Raw genomic sequence first — 14607 nt, 5'->3', positions numbered from 1 at the left:
TTATTTTTCTTTTTTTAATTTATTGTTAATAATAAATTTATTTTTTATTGGTGTTCAATTTGCCAACATAAAGAATAACATCCAGTGCTCATCCTGTCAAGTGCGCCCCTCAGTGCCCGTCACCCAGTCACCCCCACCCCCCGCCCACCTCCCCTTCCACCACCCCTAGTTCATTTCCCAGAGTTAGGAGTCTTTCATGTTCTGTCTCCCTTCCTGATATCTCCCACTCATTTTTTCTCCTTTCCCCTTTATTCCCTTTCACTATTTTTTTATATTCCCCAAATTAATGAGACCATATAATGTTTGTCCTTCTCCGATTGACTTATTTCACTCAGCATAATACCCTCCAGTTCCATCCATGTCGAAGCAAATGGTGGGTATTTGTCGTTTCTAATGGCTGAGGAATATTCCATTGTATACATAGACCACATCTTCTTTATCCATTCATCTTTCGATGGACACTGAGGCTCCTTCCACAGTTTGGCTATTGTGGACATTGTTGCTAGAAACATCGGGGTGCAGGTGTCCTGGCATTTCATTGCATCTGTATCTTTGGGGTCAATCCCCAGCAGTGCAATTGCTGGGTCGTAGGGCAGGTCTATTTTTAACTCTTTGAGGAACCTCCACACAGTTTTCCAGAGTGGCTGCACCAGTTCACATTCCCACCAACAGTGTAAGAGGGTTCCCTTTTCTCCGCAGCCTCTCCAATATTTGTGGTTTCCTGCCTTGTTAATTTCCCCCATTCTCACTGGTGTGAGGTGGTATCTCATTGTGGTTTTGATTTGTATTTCCCTGATGGCAAGTGATGCGGAGCATTTTCTCATGTGCCTGTTGGCCATGTCTCTGTCTTCCTCTGTGAGATTTCTGTTCGTGTCTTTTGCCCATTTCATGATTGGATTGTTTGTTTCTTTTGTGTTGAGTTTAAGAAGTTCTTTATAGATCTTGGATACTAGCCCTTTATCTGATATGTCATTTGCAAATATCTTCTCCCATTCTGCAGGTTGTCTTTTAGTTTTGTTGACTGTATCCTTTGCTGTGCAAAAGCTTCTTATCTTGATGAGGTCCCAATAGTTCATGTTTGCTTTTGTTTTTTTTTTTTTTTGCCTTCGTGGATGTATCTTGCAAGAAGTTACTATGGCTGAGTTCAAAAAGGGTATTGCCTGTGTTCTCTTCTAGGATTTTGATGGAATCTTGTCTCACATTTAGATCTTTCATCCATTTTGAGTTTATCTTTGTGTATGGTGCAAGAGAGTGGTCCAGTTTAATTCCTCTGCATGTGGATGTCCAATTTTCCCCACACCATTTATTGAAGAGGCTTTATTCCAGTGGATAGTCTTTCCTCCTTTGTCGAATATTAGTTGACCATAAAGTTGAGAGTCCACTTCTGGATTGTTTTTTAAAAGATTTTATTTATTCATTCATGAGAGACACACAGAGAGAGGATACACAGGCAGAGGGAGAAGCTCCCCTGAGGGGAGCCTGACGTAGGACTGGATTCCAGGACCTGGGGATCTCCACCTGAGCCAAAGGCAGATGCTCAACCAGTGAGCCAGGCAGAAGCCCCTATGTTATAATTTTAATCTGCTTTTTGGTCATGTCTTTCTGGTGTACCTTCATTACCTATAGGGATGCTATTTTAGTAATTTGTATGGAATTTAATCATGATACTTTTCTAGTGCTATTTTTATGTGAATTTAATTCTCCTGAAATTTTAGGTGGTTTGTCCGTATAGCTCTGGTAACTTCATTGAGCTTAACTTCTGAGGTTTTTTGCCTCTGTTCCCCTTGTTCACTTTTATATGGACCTTCTCTTCATTTCACCAATATTACCCCTGTTTTGCTCAATCTTGATTCCAGTTTCTCCTCAGTGTGGGACTTGGTTATGGAAGGGAGTATTAGCTGATGAGCTTTTAGAATAGATAAAAGCTAGATTATCTCAATCCCTGTAGGCGTTATCAAGTGCTCCTTACACTTACTCACTTTTGAAATAGACAACCATCTAGCTTCAGCTGCTATCCTCAAATTAGCCCACCACATTTCCCAGTAAATATCTGATGGGTATATTGGCTGTTGGGGGTCCATCTGTTTGTAAATAAAGTGAGTTCTTTACGACAGAGTTTGAGAAACACTGATGAAGGAATCAGAGGAAGGGGAGATGAGTATTAGGAGGCTTCATGGAAGAGGTGGCTTTTAGGCTGGGCCATGAAGGGCAGTTAAGGAATGAATGTTGACATGCTCCAGGACTCTGCCCTTGGTCTCCATCTCACTTGCTTCGGGGAGCTCATCTATTCCCATACTTCAGGATGGCAAACATTCTTCAGGATCTAGGTCTTCAGGCCAGTCTTGTAGAGCCATTTGGAGGTCCCCCCATATGCATAACAAATTCAGCATGGCCTAAGTTAAGCAAATGACTCTCTCCAAAATAAATGAAAATATGTCACTGCACTCCACATGTTCTGTTTTTATTTTCATTTATTTCAAAATATTTTCTAACTTCTCTTGTGATTTTTTTTCCTTGACTCATAAGTTATTTAGCAGTATACTAACTTCCAAATATTTTGGAATTTTTGAAATATCTTTATGTTATTGATTTCTAGTTAAGTCCATAAGCATACTTCTATAGTTCTTTTCCTGTGAATTATATTGAGGTTTATTTTATGACCCAAATATATAATCACTCTTGGTGAATGTCCCACATGCGCTTGAAAAAATGTGTATTCTGCTGTACTTTGGTGCAGTGCTCTAGAAATGTCAATTAGTTCAAACTGGTTTAGAGTGTTATTCAAATCTTTTATATATTTACTGAGGCTTTTGTTTACTTAGTCTATCAATTACTAAGAAAGGAATGGTGAAATCTCCAAATACAATTGTGGTCTTGTCTATCTTTCTAGTTTTATCAGTTCTATCAGTTTTTGCTTCATAAATTTTGAAGCTCTGGATTTGAAATGCTACCTTTAACATACAGTAGATTCACAAATATATATGAGTCTGTTGAGTCTCCTTCTTGACTATTTCATTCCATTGATCCATTTGTATATCCCTGAGCCAGAATCATATGGTTTGAATTAACTGTGCCTTTAGATAATACTTTGATTATTGCTCTCTCCCACAATTACCTTCGCTTTTTCTTTTCTTAAAAAAAATTAAAATTTAAATTCAATCTAGTTAACCTCTTCTTTTTTTTTTTTTTGGTTAACCTCTTCTTTTTCAAAAATATCTTATATCTTTTCATGGATTTCCTATTCATTTAGAATGCGAGCACCAAGGGGTCAAGTTCCTGGAAAGTTAAGTCTTAAATCTTAAGTATTTTATATATTTTACATCTTCCTGTTGCTCAGAGGCATTTTCCCTATTGAAGATATAGAACAGAGGGTGGCTGACTTTTCCTTTAAAGGGCCAGATGGTAAAGAGTTCTGGGCTTTATGGGCCATATGATCTCTGCCACTGTTAACTGGCCATTGCCACTATAGCACAAAAGCAGCCATAGACAATATATAAACAAATGGGCATAAAACTTTATTTACAAAACAGACAAAAAGTCATTGTCAGATTTTACATGTAAGCCATAATCTGATGACTCCTGATATAGAAAAAGATTAATTTTTACAGTCATCTTGTCTCCAGACATCAGAATGATATTTCCAATACCACATTTTAGTTGAGTCTATTATTTCTATGTGGGCAAATATACAAACAAAAGATCATTCTGTTCTAACTTTCCAATATTTATACCAGTTATTACTTTTTGTAGTTCTTCTGCAGTGGCTATCCAACTCTAGAGCAATCCTATAGTGCTAACAGGTGTTACTGTTTTGCTAATGAGAAGGCTCTATTTTTTTCACCTCCCAATATGATGTTGCTATTAGTTTATGAAAAAATGTTCTTTATCACTTTCAAGTTTCAGATACAGTAGTTACATTAGGTATGTTTTAAGATCCCTTGTAATTCAAATTGTTTCATGATGAGGTTACTCACTGCTTTTTGATTATTATAGTTGTAGACAAAGGGGGTACTCCACTGAGTGCCACTGACCTGTTTCTACTTAATGAATACTTTCCGAATTTTCTGGTTCCATTACTTAATCCTCAAGACAACATATAAGAAAAGTAATTCTTCCCAGGGATTATGAAAAAATAAGTCAGAAATGAAACCGTTATGTTTTAGAGTTACTTGAGGCATTTTCATTTAAGATTTTTCAGTAAGAATAAATCACTAAAATGACCTTTGAGTAGTAAATGTAAAGTTAATTGAAAATTCAATAATATTCTAGATAGATTAGGGGTGAAAAGCCCAGGTAAAAATAAATTACCAAGACTTATATGAGAATAAAACCTACAATGTTTATTTCTGAAAAGCTTTGGCCCAACATGTAAGTCCATCAAGCATATGCAACTTTAAAGATATATATTTAAAGTTGAAAGTTAATAAATGCATATATGCTTTTATTTAAATAGTTTAAAAGTTCATCTAAATAAGCTTTCATATACTCACAAAGGTGTCAGTGAGAGTTTCATATTCATATTCTAGGCTAACATTGATTTATTATTGGTAGGAAACTTAGTATTTCAATTAGTCAAAAGTTTTCAATTTGGAGTTCACTTTCCAAAAATTAAATAAAACAAGTGCAATCAGTATTTCCACATTATCTTATTTAATTTCCCTGAAAAGCTAAAAATTAGCCCAGCTATAAAAATATGAGGCACACACATTAAAGAAGAAACATGTTTACCATCAAAATTGTGGCATTTTTCTTTATAAGAACATTTCAAGACCTAGATAATAAAAATACTTCAGGCAATACATAGTAAGTTTTTTCATTTAAATAACAGCATAGAACCTTCTCAGGAATGTTGCTGTACATTATATCTATTATTTTACAGTAACAGAGAGAAAATAAATTTTGTATACAAATATTAAGGGCCAATAATCAAAATGAAACTAATGTTTAGCATAGACTATTATTTAAATGAACAACATAAATAGGTAGAATTATCAATTTGATTTAATATAAAATACATTTCTGAGATATAATTATTTCTAAAATGAAAATTATCAAGTTTAATTCCACAAATTCAAATATCCATTCAGCCAAGTGAATAAAATAAGCCTCTTAAAAATTCAAGATTTACATTAATATTAGAAATTTTCTCAATATAATACAGAATATTCTGATCTCCACTGAATTACATTGTACAAAGACATGTAGCAAATGTTTTATAGCTTATAATCAGGTATAACTGGTCACTAAAATTCCTTGACCAAAATATCACTGTAATTATATGAGGCAAAGTTCTATAATAATATGGATGTAATAATGGCCACATATTTTCAATAAGAGAATATGGAAGTTTTCATTTTCACAGCTATGACTTTGGTTTTCCAAAACCTGCCTCCCAAAGCCAACTTCTAAATGTTACAGCAGAGGTGGGGCAGTAATGGAAAGGAATGACTTCATGGAAATCTGAAAAAAAAAACTATTATAGATCTTAGTTTGAGAAATATATCTGGTGTAAGAGATACACAGAATTATGTAATAATGCTTATATCAAAGTTTATTGGTTAGATAAAGGGCAAAGAGTAAGAAGCAAGTAAAATGTAATATGTGCTTTTAACAAAGCAGACTGAGTAATATGTCAAGTGTTAGGGTGGGATAGGAAAGAACTCAAGCTGGGCAAAAATCTCCTCTTGGACTTTTCTATATAAACATCTATTTTAGTTTTGGAATGTTCATCAGTGAGCTCATGTGATGGAGCAGAGGAACTCTGCCCACCCATGAAATACTTCCCAGACCAACAGGTCCTTGTGCAGCTGCTCTAGCAAGGCAGCTTGTCCTCTGAGGTCCCTGGAACCCCCGCTCCCCGCCCCGCCCCACCCCAAGAGCATGAAACTATAGGAAAATGGAATTCAATGTGTGTAGAAAGTCAATCCATCCTAATTATGGAACTGAGTTATTCAAATACCAGCTAAAAGCAGAGACTCTAGCTAAAAAACATGGAGAAGTATCCATCTTGAAAAGGCCTGTAAGACCTCATGATGTGATCCTGCATTTATTGGCCCTGTATTTCCCCAGATTACGGGCTTTATAAGGTCCTGGAAACTCTCAGCTCCCTTTAGCTGCCTGTCCAAATAACATATTAATGAATATAGTTTAAGTCCTTTATTGGGTTCCATAATCCCTGCAGCCAAATAGGCTGCAGTTGTTTTATGCAACTTTTGTTTCACTGGAAAATGTGGGAGGGTATTTTGATATTATCTAAGTAAGATTAATGGATAAACACTGTTCACCCCAAACCAAATGATGCTGCCTTCAGGAAGTTGTCAGAAAGAAAGTCAAATGATACACCAAGAAAGCACATTGTGTGCATCAGCAAAGCCCTTCAGCACAGCTGGAACATTTATGAGGCAGCTCCAAGCCCAGTGGTGATTTCAAGAGTGAGGCAACAGAAGTCTTTCTTAATCGAAAGTCAGAAGCTTCTGAAGAACTTCAAGCACAACTTTATAACAAAAGAAATACTGCTCCTAAATACATATATATGAAAAACAACAGAATGTTAAGTAGTTGAATACTAATATCCATTTTCAGAAGACATAGCTATAATTTTCAACCATAAAGGAAAGCTCCTAAAAAGAGCAAATGTTTAACCAAGAGCTTATTCATGAAAAAATATATTTTACATGTGTTTATTTAAATTCAATTTGCCAACATATAGTATAACACCCAGTGCTCATCCCATTAAGTGCCATCTTCAGTGCCCATCACCCAGTTACCCCATCCCTCCACCCACCTCCCCTTCCACAACCCCCTGTTGTTTGTTTCCTCGAGTTAGGAGTCTCTCATGGTTTGTCTCCTTCTCTAATTTTTCCCACTTAGTTCCCCTCCTTTCCCTTATAATCCCTTTCACTATTTCATATACTCCCCATATGAGTGAAACCATACAATTGTCCTTCTCCAATTGACTTATTTCACTCAGCATAATACCCTCCAGTTCCATTATGAAAAAAAATTTTTTTTCTAAATATCAGGAAGAAACTAATATAGTGCTTGGTCAATGAGTTAACTCAAGGCTTAACTGAACAGAGGGGAAACACCCTCAATCTCAACCTCCTTATATTTCCCTGGATAAATTACATTTAAACCTTTTTTTTTTTTTTTTTTTTTTTTTTTTTAGGTGTAGCCTCAGGTCTCTCAGGTGACCCAAGTTCAAATAAAATATCATTTTATTTTAGCAAATATCATTTAACATTGGCCTAAAAAGAGGTCAACCTAAAGATTTAGGAGTTCTTGTTTGTTTTCATTATCCATACTCTCTTGATTCCCCCTCCCAATGATTAATTAATAACTAATCTGTAACATAAATGCTATCTTTTTTATGACATGCCTATGACTTCTATAATTTAGAGGCTATCAGAAACCTATGAATAACTTTAGATATATTACTTAAATAACATGGCATTATGGACAAAGCATTTGGGCATCAGGAAACCTGTTTCCCTCCTGACTCCTCTACATGCTATATGAATAATCCCTCAGAACAGGCTTAATTATTCAGAACATGAAGGTAATATTAGAAAAAATTAATGTCTACCCCAAACAGTGAGAATTCAATGACATCCTGTAGGTAAAAGAGATTTACAAATTGTAACATGCTATACATGTTAATCTTTATATTCATTATTCTTTTTATTAGAATTTATGTAGTGAGAGCTTACCTTTGTTTGAATCATGCCATAACGCTGTTCTCTCATTTGGGCCACTATATTCCTGATGTTGAACTGCAACAGGATGACAGTGATTTTGTATTATTCACATAGGTGGAAAACACAAACCCACAGACTGCCAAATGAGTACTCCATTAATTCTTTCCAGTAAAAGAGATGTCAAGATTTAACCAGAAAGCTCTCATTTTCAGCTATAAGAAAATGTACTATTTTTAACCTCATCTAATGGATAAGGAAGATTTTAGTTTAAAATGGTTCCTAGGAAAAAGCAGGAAGCAATAATTTATGATGAGAAATGCTCTCCAAAAGAAATAACAACAAATTTGCCTGTGTCTACTTTTCTGTTCTCCAAAGGGAAAACCTAAAGCAGCACTATAATTCTGGAAAAGGGGCAGCCTGGGTGGCTCAGTGGTTTAGCACCACCTTTGGCCCAGGGCGCGATCCTGGAGACCCGGGATCGAATCCCACGTCGGGCTCCCGGTGCATGGAGCCTGCTTCTTCCTCTGCCTGTGTCTCTGCCTCTCTCTGCCTCTCTCTCTCTCTCTCTCTCTCTCTTTCTCTCCCCTCTCTTTCTCTGTGTGTGTCTCTTATGAATAAATAGATTTTTAAAAATCTTTAAAAAAAATCTCGAAAAGTCTGAAGCATAGAATACTTTTTTTCTGGCCACAATAGTAATACAGCTATTTCTCATTTGAAGAGCCCTCTCAACTCGAGAGAGACTCCGAGCACTGTTACCCTAATACCAGACTCTGCAGCTGTGCATGGAGACCAGCTTACCCAGTGAGGTTGCTAAACTGGTGCAGGTGTGCACCAGTTACTATTCCACAGTAATATGAGTCCAGAAACTGGTAGTAAGTGTTTAGAAACTCTCTGGTAATGTGACAGTGGTGCAGCATCAAGGAGCATCACCAGTGGAACAGGATAATAGACCAGCTCAGGTGTTGCTGAATTTGCCTGGAGAGTCACAAGTGGTGCAAGCTGAGGACCAGTCATATTCAGCAAGACCACATCTCTCTTTCCCTGTGCCCCTACCCCTACCTTGCACTTGTGCACTCTTTCTCTCTAAAAAAAGAAAAGAAATCATAAAAATATTTTCTAGAATGAGTACATACCATTTTATATTCCCATAAGCAACAAATGATTAATTCAGTTTCTTCATCTCTTACTCAGTGTTTGGTGGTATCATTATTTTTTATATTAGTCTTTCTGACAGATGTCTAGTGATATTTCATCATAGTTTTACATAGTTTTAATTTCATTTTCCCAAAAGCTAATGAAGCTGAACATCTTTTCATATGGCAATTTGTCATCTTTTAATCCTCTTTGATGAAATGTCTGTTCGTATCTTTTACCCATTTTCTTCTTCTTTTTTTTTTAAGGTGATAGCTGGTCTGGAGTAGAGAGAAGCAAAGGCCTTTAACAATACTTTTTGGGTACCACTGTAGGCAGAATTTTCCTGGGCTGCCTTGGGTCACTCTACATGTGGCAAATGAGGAAAATGCATCCTTGCTAATACTCATTTATGGCATGTATGTTCCCACCCATCCCTCTGGTGACTACAGATGAGGGGGAATAGGATGTTGCAGCTTCCATATAAGGCATTTGGGAGGAAAATACTGCAGGTGATTTTTTTTTCTTTTACCCATTTTCTAACTGGGCTGCCTTTTTGTTTTTTGTTCTTTACTACAGAGTTTTGAGGATGCTTTCTATTTCTAAATGTAAGACCTTTGTTGGATATGTGATTTTGCAGTTTCTCCAAATCTGCAGTTTGTCTTTTCATTCTCTTCAAAGGTCTTTCACAAAATGAATTATTTTAATTTGCTTTCCCCCTAATATTAGTGATGGCAAGAATGTTTGCTTTCACCACCTGTATTTAAACTAATACTTAAAGTTCTAGGTAGCTTAATAAGGCCAGAAAAAGAAATAAGAGGCATACATGTTGGAAAGGAAGAGATAAATCTGTCCCTATTTGTAACTAGATTATCTACATAGAAAATAGCAAGGAATCTAGAAACAGAACAAAATAGAAACACCCTCCCCCCAAAAAATCCTCTTAGAACTAGTGAGTTCAATAAAATCACAGCATACAAGATTAACACAAAACATAATATTTCTATATACTAACAATGAATATGTGGAAGCTGATAGTAAAAACACAATACCATTTACAATTGCTCCAAGAAAATGAAATATGATAAATATAACAAAACACATATAGAATCTATATGCTAAAAATGACAAAATGCTGATGAAAGAAATCAAAGAAGATGTAAATAAATTGAGAGACATACCATGTCCATGGATTGGAAGATTCAACATAGCAAAATGTCAATTCTCCCCAAACTGATCTAAAGATTTGAAGCAATTCCTATCAAAATCCCTGTAAGCTTTTTTGTAGCTGTAGACAAGCTAATTCTAAAATTTATATGGGAAAACACAGAAACTATAAGAGTTAAAACAATTTTGAAAAACAAGAATAAAGGAATTACTCTACCTGATGTTAAGACTGTATACAGGAATCTATGGAGTGGTATTGGCAGGATACCAAGATCAATGGAACAAAATACAGAACCAGAAAATGGCCCATACAAACATACCCAGTGATTTTTGACAAAGTGCAAAAGCAATTTGGTGGAGGAAGAACAGCTTTTTCAACAAATGGTGCTAGAAAATTAGACATCTGTAGGCAAAAAATAAAGTAAACCTTGACTTAAACTTCACATCTTATACAAAAATTAACTCAAAATGGATTATGGACTTGAATGTAAAACATAAAACACAGAAAAAAATACAGTTAAAACACCATTTTTTCTCCCACACTGTGCTCACAGCCCACTGGTGGAGAGGCTGGGCAATGGTTCAGGGCTGCATGCTCCACTGGCCTGGATAAACTGGGAGAGGCCACAGAAAGTATCATTTCCTAATGATATGGCAGCTTGACAAATTCAGGGACTGGCTAATGATACTAGCTTATGAAGCAAATAAAAGTATCGAAGTATTTACCACTGCAACTTAATGAATACAGAGATATTGCCAACATTGATTCTTTCTGTATATGTGTTATTTGAACATGATTACTGACTAACTAGCTCCTAACTGTGTAGAAATGCAAAGTATTACATTATTAACAAATGTGATTTGGAGCTTGTGTTTTGTGTAGGGATTATGTTCTGGTAGCAGAGCTGCAGTGACAAGAAAGCAGTCTGAGGTATTACACAGATCAAGGAATTTTTGCCAGAAGATAAATCATATGGCTTCATCAAGAGAATCTTGCTACAAAAAAACAAAAACTAACAAAACACAAAACCTGCCAGGTAAATTTGGTAGTGTGCATAGTGGCGTAGTAAGAATTTTTAATTATATAAAGGCTAATGTGCTAAATTTTGGAATATTCACTTCATTATATGGTAATATGGTAACTGATAATGAACAACTCTTCATGCATGCTAGACTATTAGAGGGGAAAAGTTGATCGAGAATGTTTCAAATACAGAGCAATCTCAGTGTTTCTGCAAGATAATAGCCAGTTTGTTTCCAATATTTTAAGAAATTTTAAGTGGACATGATTAAAAATGAAAATGGCAATGTGGGCAGCCTGGGTGGCTCAGCGGTTTAGCGCCGCCTTCAGCCCAGGGCCTGATCCTGGAGACCTGGGATCGAGTCCCACATCGGGCTCCCTGCATGGAGCCTGCTTCTCCCTCTGCCTCTCTCTCTCTCTCTCTCTCTCTCTCTGTCTGTCTATGAATAAATAAATAAAATCTTAAAAAAAAAGAAAATGGCAGATGTGGTTTATGTATACAATGAAATATTACTCAGCCATTAGAAATGACAAATACCCACCATTTGCTTCAACGTGGATGGAACTGGAGGGTATTATGCTGAGTGAAGTAAGTCAACTGGAGAAGGACAAACATTATATGGTCTCATTCATTTGGGGAATATAAATAATAGTGAAAGGGAATAGAAGGGAAGGGAGAAGAAATGGGTAGGAAATACCAGAAAGGGAGACAGAACATGAAGACTCCTAACTCTGGGAAACGAACTAGGGGTGGTGGAAGGGGAGGAGGGTGGGGGGTGGGGTGAATGGTGATGGGCACTGAGGGGGGCACTTGATGGGATGAGCACTGGGTATTATTCTGTATGTTGGCAAAGTGAACACCAATAAAAAATAAATTTATTATTTAAAAAATAAAAATAAATAAAATAACATGTAGAAAAAGAAAAAATGAAAATGGCTATAAAAATAACAATTAGACAAGAAATAAATGGTTATATATTTTTAGCTTTTCATATCCTTTAGAGTTGTAATATTGCAATGCTGCAGGTCACAACTGTCTGCCTAACATAGCTGGTATGCAGCTTGCTGCAATATACACCTCCTCATTTGAGTTCCACAACACACAAACTGGTCTACACCCTATTTGCTAAGACCAATCCACTGGTCATGCTCTTGGATATCATAGCAATACAGCAAGCTGCTTTGGAAGTTTCTAAATGCTTACTCTCAAATTCTAGGAACTTATCTTACTGTAGAAAACAAACATCCACAGATTGGTGCTGGTCCAAGACTACACTCTTGAGTAGCTCTGGTGGACAAAATTTCTGAAATGAATAGAAAGGGGCATCAGTAAGGACATTTAACAGTTCAAATGTCTATGGAAAGCCAGTTAGGAAAACAATGGATATATATTCTATTTTTTAATTACTCTGTCAAATCTAAGCATCCTTAATTACCACATGCATCATTTTCTGCACCACTAAGAAAAGCATTGTCAGTTAAACTGACAGATGACTTATTATAAAACACATTATAAAACAACAAGGCAATGTTTCTAGCAGCAATGTCCACGATAGCCAGACTGTGGAAGGAGCCTTGGTGTCCATCGAAAGATGAATGGATAAAGAAGATGTGGTTTCGTTTCCCAGAGTAACGAACTAGGGGTGGTAGAAGGGGAGGAGGGCGGGTGGTGGGAGTGAATGGGTGACAGGCACTGGGGGTTATTCTGTATGTTAGTAAATTGAACACCAATAAAAAATAAATTAAAAAAAATAAAAATCTTAAAAAAAAGAAGATGTGGTTTATGTATACAATGGAATATTACTCAGCCATTAGAAACGACAAATACCCACCATTTGCTTCAATGTGGATGGAACTGCAGGGTATTATGCTGAGTGAAATAAGTCAATCGGACAAAGACAAACATTATATGGTCTCACTCATTTGGGGAATATAAAAAATAGTGAAAGGGAATAAAGGGGAAAGGAGAGAAAATGAGTGGGAAATATCAGTGAGGGTGACAGAACATGAGAGACTCCAAACTCTGGGAAATGAACAGGGGTGGTGGAAGGGGAGGCGGGTGGGGGTTTGGGGTGATGGGCACTGAGGGGGGCACTTGGCAGGATAAGCACTGGGTGTTATGCTATATGTTGGCAAATTGAACTCCAATAAAAAATATATACAAAAAACAACAAATAAAAAAAATAAAACAACAAGGTATAATGAAAAAGAAAACAGTGTTCCTTAGGATCGTGAAATATAATATTTAGAGTTTTTACAAGAAAATAAGGAGAAACATAAACCAATTATTTAAGAAATTATGTTGGGGAATATATAAAAGAAAATTATACTAACACATTTTCTGCTAAAAGGATCAAACAATGTTATATATGGGAATGGATAGTATCAGACTTATACTACTTAAATTTTCAGCACACTGGTCTTTTTGTGGGGATAGGGGGGCTCTCTAGTTTACATTCATTCTCTGAGTTTGCTTTGGAAAACCATTCCTCTCTCACTCTCAGCCTTGTGCCTGGGGAGTAGTCCTGACTGGCTTAAATAGACCAGCGTCTCCCACAGTGATTAGTTCAGGGGAAGGGGCTGCAACTCAGAAGCAGTGAAATGCTGGGAGGTATTGAATGCTCAAGCTTCTGACAAAAAGAAATTCCCTCTGTCCTCCAAGGAGTTACTGGGAGAGGCCCTCTTCCCACCTGCCCACATAATATGGCCTGAGGATGGTAAGTTCTAGAACCATTCTGCTGCCATAGGAGAGCCCCTGCCACTGTTAGGGTTTAATTATGGAAGACCCGAGAGAGCAGACATTTAACTGCTGTGACAATAAAGTAACTACGGATTTTGCCTGGCAGGGCAAATGCCTGGTAGCCCATTTTCTCAGGCACCTGCTAATAAACAGATTTCTTCCCCTTTGCACTTCCACAGCACAGGAAAAACAGTTCAGTGAGTCAGCTGTTCTGGCCACAAATCTCAGCTTACATTCCCTAAGCAGTTTAATAAATAGTAAAGGTAATAGTATAATCAATATCTAATGCTTGGGTCTATCTCTCCAAAATTGGGTCCAAATTTAGGAGGAAAGCAAAGAATTGTTAATGATGGATGCAAACTGTCATAACAATGTTATTATACTTATTTTACAAATGAGAAAATTGGGTTTCAAAGATGGTGAGCAGTGTGCACAAAGTCACCAAAATTATGAGGCAAAACTGGCAGGCAAAGCTAGGGACCTCTCATTAAAACTCTAAGGCCTACATTTTTTTTGACAAGCTCATGTGCATGCATTTGTATTCATTAAAACCAGGCACACTTCATCAACATTCTTTAACAAGACTTAAAAATATATCTCTGTGGGTAGAAGGAAGGAAAGGGAAATGAACTCCCATTCACTGTGCCTCTACAGTGTTCCCAACACTGTTCCATGCCATTCATTTGCATTCTGTAATCATAACAGCCACCTCCAGGAACCTGCAGCACTGAATTTAGAAACAGGTCCCCAAAGTTCACAGGCTTTCTCTTTACTGAGTTCTCCTGAAGGTCAAGTCATGGTCTCCAGGTATTAGAAGGCTGTTACAAGTAGAGTGTTTAACAGCATCGGTT

At 36.7% G+C, this 14607-nt stretch overlaps 1 protein-coding gene across 26 annotated transcripts in view; it reads right to left on the bottom strand.

Moving 5' to 3' along the window:
- Positions 1 to 3494: 3494 nt before the first annotated feature.
- PTPN20 (protein tyrosine phosphatase non-receptor type 20) overlaps positions 3495 to 14607 on the bottom strand; it is a 111578-nt gene continuing 100465 nt past the window's right edge. For 19 of the 26 annotated variants that reach the window (XM_077878654.1, XM_077878651.1, XM_077878661.1 and 16 more), the window contains 2 exons: positions 7710 to 7772; positions 3495 to 6518 (listed from right to left, as the gene is read on the bottom strand). In XM_077878654.1, coding sequence (XP_077734780.1) covers positions 6453 to 6518; positions 7710 to 7772 — 129 coding nt within the window. In that variant the 3' untranslated portion in view covers positions 3495 to 6452. Of the gene's footprint in view, positions 6519 to 7709; positions 7773 to 9020; positions 9110 to 10212; positions 10399 to 12220; positions 12321 to 14607 lie in introns of those variants that run through there. The other 7 variants (XM_077878657.1, XR_013368316.1, XR_013368317.1 and 4 more) reach the window with 7 other exon arrangements.

This window comes from Canis aureus, chromosome 29, assembly GCF_053574225.1.
Source record: "Canis aureus isolate CA01 chromosome 29, VMU_Caureus_v.1.0, whole genome shotgun sequence".
Classification (NCBI taxonomy): Eukaryota; Metazoa; Chordata; class Mammalia; order Carnivora; family Canidae; genus Canis; species Canis aureus.
The sequence above is the reverse complement of the archived record's forward strand: the minus strand, read 5'-3'. Positions and strand labels throughout refer to the sequence as shown.